Raw genomic sequence first — 7074 nt, 5'->3', positions numbered from 1 at the left:
TAAAAGAAACAATCCCATAGCCCAATGGTTTAGAGCCACAATGACGTAGTTTCTTTTTTCTTTACATAAGTCCCAATCGTTAAATACTTTTAGTTGAAAAAGGATGTCTAAGTTATCCACAACATCTCTCTTTTATAGAGAGACTGCAACAAAAATGATAAATGTCATAAATATTCTAATATTCAAACAGGGATACAATAATAACTAACAAACAAACCTCTTATTATAATAAAAAAGAAAAGGAAAAGAAAAGATAAATAAAAGCTCAGCTAACATGCCCATCAGCTCCTCAAGCTTGACTTTCAGAGCAACGCGTAGCTTGAAATAAAATGCGGCAAAGCGAGCACACAAAAAACTTTGGCCATAATATCATCACATTTGTGTGTACTCTTTCTTAAGATAATTCTTCTAGCATGGTTTAACTTTTAGTTTTGGTTTTTGAAATGCAATGTCAAACCTGTTTCTCGCCGATCATTGTAGCCGGGGCCGTTCCCGACTTTCCCGATCCCAAATTTTCCAAATATTTGGTATCAGTACCGATACCGAAAATGCTTGGTTTGGTATCGGTAACGTAGGCAAATATTCGGTAAATATCGATATCGGTATCAATTCCGATTTTCATAAAAACTCTGTACCAGTACCAGTACCGAAATGCTCGTTTCAGTATTTGTACTATTTGCTCATCCCTATTTCAAAAAGACTATTGATTTATTCTAAAATCACAAGTACAAATTCCATCCTCAACAATAATCTTCTTAAATCAAAAAAACGACCCACTATTTACGTCTCACTTTCAGATCTTCACCAATCACATTTTCAGTTTTTTATTAAACATATTTAACTCATTTTTAATCAATAAATTCAAATAAATATGTTTTAGAACTCCTTTGGAAACAAGACAATCAACCTTAAAATCATGTATCTACAAACCAACCCACAAACAAACATCAAAACATAAACGTTCAAAGCCCTCTACATTTCCAAACAACCAACGTTAACTTTTCCGAACATAAAAACCTAAGATCCATCGAGAAAATCGAATTTTTGGATGTTTTTACCAACAAATTTGTTGCCTATAAAAACAGTCAAAAATTCATGCGCCAAAAACAACCTTCGACAAACAGAAATGTATGAAATCCTTAAAAGACACTGAAAATAAAACTTCAAGTCACTCTCGGAAGATCATCGAACACATACCCATCGAATCCATTCTCGTTTTTCAACTGCCCAAAGCCTTCTTGCGGCTGCATAAAAAATTCTACACACATTATTTCATACAGTACAACCATAACAATGCATCACAAATATTATTGTATCAAAGAACATTTATTTACCTGCTTAAAAATTGCAGACAGGAGGTCATCTTGATTATCCCCTGCCCCGTTACGGTGGGTCCCGTTTTCATCATCTACCACCAATGATGCAACGGGATCAATTTTCTTGCTAGACGAATAAGCCAACCAATCGTTAAACGACGGGTTCAGAAAACCAGAACCAGGTCTCGTCTGGTTTGACTCGTTTAAAACATTGTAGTTTGGAACAAACCCGGGCGGATGCTGACTTTGACTTTGACCACCCATTGGCATCAGCATTTGACTATTAGCACCATTGAACGAACGGTGTCGGGATTGATGCAAGCCAACAAACTGCTTCGGTTGCATATTAGTTGGAATGCCATGAAGTAAATGTGGCGGTTTGACTTCTGAATATCTCAACATTGAGTTATCGAAGTTAAACGTGTTTCTTTGATCGATACTGGGCATAGAAATAGCAGATTTCAAGTTATTTGAACGATTGATAACCGCAGCTTGGAGTGTCGCGAGGCTTTGACCCGGGAGTTGACCACCGGAAGCGAGAGCTTGAAGATCATAACCCGCATCGGGATTACCCATAAACGAGGTATCCATGGGGCCCAGATGCTGGGAACTGCTCAGCCGTTTAAGATATAGACGATATTTCTGCACCAAATATGTACATTTGTGAATGTGAATAACTTTTTTTGTATTAAAAAATTAAATTTATTTCAAAATTTTGGTGAAATTTTAAGATACCTGAAGATGGCTAGCGACATTTTCTCGGCTTATGCCCGGAACGCTCATCAGCTCCAAGATTTTCTTTGGAACAGCTTCTGTATTAATAAGTGGAAAATGTTATACCAGCTCGTTTAAAAATAATAAGGTGTGTGTAACCGAAATAACTTATTCATAACCGAACCAAACTGAACCCAAAACCAACGGTTTGGTTTTAGGCTCAAATTCATTATTTTGGGTCTTTTTATTTTTCAGCCCAAAAGTTTCAAGCCAAAAGGCAGAACTGAAACCGTACCAAATCAGACCCACCGTGAAAACCGAAGAGGCCGAAACAGACCAGTTTTCAATAACCCAAAACCGAATTTTGGGTTTTTGGTTTGGTTTGAGACTTGCCAAAAACCGACCGATGCACACCCATAACTCGTGTGACCATGCACTCAACGATGTAACAGTATTGTTGTAAAAAACACATATAAATGCAACAAAACAATATAAAAGAAACGAGCAAAGAAGTTCTTACTATCTAACCCTAGCTGGTTAACCGCAGCCATGAATTGTTGATGAAGATCAACGGACCAAACAGCACGAGGCTTCTTAGAAGAGCAAGACTCGTCTCGCTCTTCAGATTCATCCTCATCGTCTTTCCTCCTTTTTGTGTTTTTCCAATTATGCCCTTCGTTTGCGGAAGACGTATAGTCAACATCTTCTGGAGCTTTCTGATGTTGGTCAACATCATCAGCACTTGTTAACGACTCGAAATCTTTCCACTCGTTTTTCCGTCTTCGAACCACGTGCTGCCATATGTTACGCAACGCCTCAAGACGAACAGGTTTAATTAAATAATCGCATGCACCGTGTGTTACGCCCTTCATTACTACATTGCTGCTGTCATCTGCTGACATCACTGTAAAGTTGACCACATTATGAAAGTCAAAATTATGACGGCGTTGACTATTAAAAATCGAAAGTCAACAACATGAAGAAATCCAAAATTATGACTTCTGTGAAATAAATCATGGCGTTGACTAACACAAATTAAAGTCAACAACACGAAGATACAGCAAATCAAGCAGGTTGACTTATCAATGAGTGTTGACTTCCTGAATTAATCAAATTTCACCAACAATTTATCGAATTAAACCTTAAAAAGTCAACAAACACATAAACAGTAGTTGAGTTCTTAACAACTACATAGATTATGCGAATTTGAACAGTAATAACATAAAACATGCATTTGACCGCATCAAGAACACAAACAAATTCAAATTAAATCAAACAAACAAAACATAAAAGCTCAAAACCGTAAACCAAACCACGATAAAGTCTAACAAATACATTGACTTACTGATAACTGGAAGATCCATCTCAAGGCCAATACATTCAAGAAGCTTGAACCCATTCATATCTGGCATATGCACATCACTCAAAACTACATCATACCCACTTTTATTCTCCCTCAATAATGATAACCCAATTTCAGCTCTGTTGCATATTGTCACTACAAATAAATAAATAACTAATAATCAAAATTCAACCCAAATTGTCAAATTACACAAAAACAGCAAATTCAATCTCAAATTATAAGTTTAATAAAACCCCAATTTTAATAAATAAACCCTAATTAAAAATTTGGGTTTTATTTTATTATATTATTAATGTTTTCTTTAGTTAATGCCGCACAGCGGACAACAAGTTGTGACGCCACCTCTTTTAATGGGCAAAGTTAGAGTTTTTAGGCGTTAAATTACTGTGCACGCTGAAATGTCTTATTATGTTAAATATTAAATTGATACCTTCATAGTTGCACTTTTTGAGCATCTTTTCTAATATCACAAGACACGTAGGATCATCGTCCACGACAAGAACCCGGAGTCCCGCCGGGAAATTTTCCGGCACACCGCCGGCGACAGGCTTCCAGTTGGACCCACTTGAACCAGGCATCATGAATATGTCGTAATCGAAAACCCAATTGAAATTGAAATTGAAATTAAAGGGATATTCGGATACCCTTTGAAGTTAATTTCAAAATAGTGTTAACAGAATCATACAATTGTGGGCTTATATCGCCAGTTTTTAGCATAATGTTGAATTTAAGAGAGAGAAGAAACCGTTTATGGGAGTGGAGTTGAGTTGAGTTGAGTTGAGATGAGTTTCCTTTTTTGTTTGGTTTTATTTTTGTATCTTATATAAATGTTTTCCTTTTTTTAATATAATAATAAAACCAGGTGGTGGAGGGGTAAGAAAAAGATATGATATTCCATTGAACGTTGCATTCTTGAGTTTTTTATTTAATAGATTTTGAAAATAAAAGATAAAAGAAAATTTTTTTTTCATTCTTGATTTTTCTTTAAAGAAAAGAAAAAAAATGGAAAGGAAAGTTAAGGTTTTTTTACTCCAAAACTTTTCAGTCAAATATGACTAGATTGTAAAGGAAAAGTTTATAGCCCATTACAATATTATTAATTTACACTATCTCAATTCTCTTTTCCAGCCAAATATGGTCTGTTGCTATGAGAACATAATTATAAAGTTACATATTTTTTTTATATTTTCCTTTCGATCTAACTCAATAATGTAATAGCATTTTCTTTTTTTTTTTTATTTTAACTCGAGAATGTCTTTTAAGTATATAATTTATTTTCCTTTCTTCTCCTATCCAATCTTATCATTTCTTTTCCTTGTATTTTAAACCCGATAATGCAGTATTAGTTTCGGTGGCACCCGGTAATGATGGGAAACCTGATGAGTAAGTGGCGATCACTAGTATGATCCTTGAACTGAACGGGTTTTATCTCACCGCACTTTCATGTCTTCGGGCGAGTGTTCACGGAGTCACGGGCGTTGGTTTTAGGTTAGGGTTTTCCCTGGTTTGAAGATAAGTGCATCCCAATGTTATGAATTTCATCAGTTGTATGTTTGGAAAATTCGTTGGCCATTAAAATAAGTAAATAAAATATAATATTTTTCTTGAACAGCCAACGAATCTTTTAAATGGGCTACTGACTAAATTCATTAAATCAAGATATACTTGTCTGTTGATCCGGGAAAGACTTTCACCTAAGACCAACGCATGCGAACACTTGCCCGAAGGCATGATGGTGCGGTGAGATAAAACTCGTACAGTTCAAGAATCCAACTAGTGAAAACCACCTACTCACCTAGTCTCCCATTCTCACCCTGATGTATTTGAAATTAAATGTTGGGGATATGAATCGAACTTGGGTTACGTGGTCCCTTACCATTTCACCAATAACTCATAGGCAAAAAAATATAATATTCATTGATTAATTTGTTACTATTATTTGATTTGGATTTTAGGTATAACGGTATGTTGGATTTGGTATGTGTTTCGAATTTGGAAGGAATTTAAAAAGCTCGGATTCTTTTGTCAATGAGTATATTTGTCATAAATATATTTTCTTATTGATGATCATTGCAATATTAATTTATAGTTTTATAGTCAATTATCATTAATTTCATCACAACTTATACTCATTACAAAAAAGTGTGACAATAAAGTTTGCCTATGAAATCGGGGTTGGTGATGTATGGTTTTCGTATGCATAAAGAAGGTTATTAATCCTGTCATAGGAAGTATTTTATGATTCAAACACGAGACTTGGATTGCTATCGACCTAAATTGTAAATATTGGTTTACTAATGACGTATATTATAGTAAATTGAATATTTGACGACATTTCATGGCTTTAATAGTATGAATTGATCATTTTAGGTGGTCCACAGTTGGAAAAATATTTATTAGCCAGAATGGGATTATTATAGGAAAACCATCAAGTGTCCATTTCGTTGATGTGATTGTAAAGATCTGATTGTTTTAGGTGGTCCACAGTTAGTTAAAAGTATTTATAAGTGTGAGTGGATTACTACCGTACATAGAATGACAAACTAGCCAGGGGTCCAATATCTCGTGGCTTTGGATCTATAAATCTAATCGTTTTAGGTGGTCAATAGGCCATAGTTGGTAAAAAGTATGATTAGCATTGATATGTAAGGGTTGGCTTAGCAATGGTCTATATTTATAACAATCAAGTATATTGATTGACATTTTTTGTTGGCTCAAATCATATATCTAATGATCTAATCATTTTAGATGACATGATGGTTATAGTACAAGTTCTAGATAAGTTAGCTCCATTGAGCTCCGGACATATGAAACGTACGAGTCGTCCTTAGTAGACAATGCCACAATAGTGCAATACTAATTTATGGTCAATAATTCCATACTTGGTATTCAACAAGTATTTTAAGTTAATATTACTATGGTAGATAAATGTTCTTTAAAGCATTTCCTAACTAACAATCGTATTTAAAACCTTTTCTAATCTAATATGTATAGACATTAGACTATTTGTCATAAAAATAATATGAGGGAATGTTAGCATTATAAAATTGACATTAAAAAATGGATAATCTGAAAAACCTTTTCATTTGAAATTATTAAATATAATAAGCATGTCATTTTTTGTATGGAATTAAACAAAGTTCTCTGGCTATCTACCTTAAAAGAATTCTCTGTATTAAATCTTATATTATCATATGAATATACTCCAACTTCCGATACCTTTTTATAAAGTAAAAAGTAAAAGTTAATAAATAAAATTAAATAATACAGAAAAGTAAAAAGCAAGTCATGGAAATGAATATACGGGAATCTGCATTATGCTATATGTTTGAATATGAAATACTTTAATCTCATAATTTTGAATGAATACGGCTCCATAGCATTTATCTATCAGGTTCATTTATTTGTATATTGTTAATTGTCAAATAAGTTTGTACGTGTGAGTTCTTATGGGTGAAGCTAGAGGGATCTAATTGATCCTTCGTCTGATCAGATTTTTTTTAACAGAAAAATTTAATAATGCTTGTATGGTAATCAAAGACGCGTTATGAACGAGAACAATAAAACAATATTTGGCTAACACCCAAACTTTATTGATCAAGAAATTTAACTCAAAAACTTGATACAATTTGTCTCATACTCTAAACACGGTATATATAGACTAATCTAAACACGTTAGAA

At 33.9% G+C, this 7074-nt stretch overlaps 1 protein-coding gene across 2 annotated transcripts; it reads right to left on the bottom strand.

Annotated features, from left to right (window-relative positions):
• Positions 1–891: 891 nt before the first annotated feature.
• On the bottom strand, positions 892–3475 carry LOC143624971 (two-component response regulator ARR2-like). 2 transcript variants are annotated; one of them, XM_077095456.1, is made up of 5 exons: positions 3376–3475; positions 2551–2934; positions 2052–2128; positions 1335–1958; positions 892–1258 (listed from the first exon to the last, which is right to left on the bottom strand). In XM_077095456.1, the coding sequence occupies exons 1-5, from the start codon at positions 3440–3442 to the stop codon at positions 1220–1222; spliced, it is 1191 nt and encodes a 396-aa protein (XP_076951571.1). In that variant the 5' UTR covers positions 3443–3475; the 3' UTR covers positions 892–1219. The 2 variants fall into 2 exon arrangements, with proteins under 2 accessions (XP_076951571.1, XP_076951570.1); XM_077095455.1 differs by having other exon boundaries at positions 892–1244.
• Between the last annotated feature and the right edge of the window lie 3599 nt (positions 3476–7074).

The sequence above is a fragment of the Bidens hawaiensis genome, unplaced genomic scaffold, assembly GCF_021521415.1.
Source record: "Bidens hawaiensis isolate Kalapana, Puna unplaced genomic scaffold, B.hawaiensis_p1.1 tig00004003_1, whole genome shotgun sequence".
Classification (NCBI taxonomy): domain Eukaryota; kingdom Viridiplantae; phylum Streptophyta; class Magnoliopsida; order Asterales; family Asteraceae; genus Bidens; species Bidens hawaiensis.
Note: the sequence above shows the minus strand (reverse complement) of the source record. Positions and strands in the feature narration are given on the sequence as shown.

Coding starts and splice junctions, on each gene's coding strand:
- LOC143624971 (XM_077095455.1), bottom strand. CDS start 3,442: ATGCCAGATATGAATGGGTTCAAGCTTCTTGAATGTATTGGCCTTGAG. Junction 2,129..2,550: donor TAACCAGCTAGGGTTAGATA/GTAAGAACTTCT, acceptor TTATTAATACAG/AAGCTGTTCCAAAGAAAATC. Junction 1,245..1,334: donor TGTCTGCAATTTTTAAGCAG/GTAAATAAATGT, acceptor TTTTTTATGCAG/CCGCAAGAAGGCTTTGGGCA.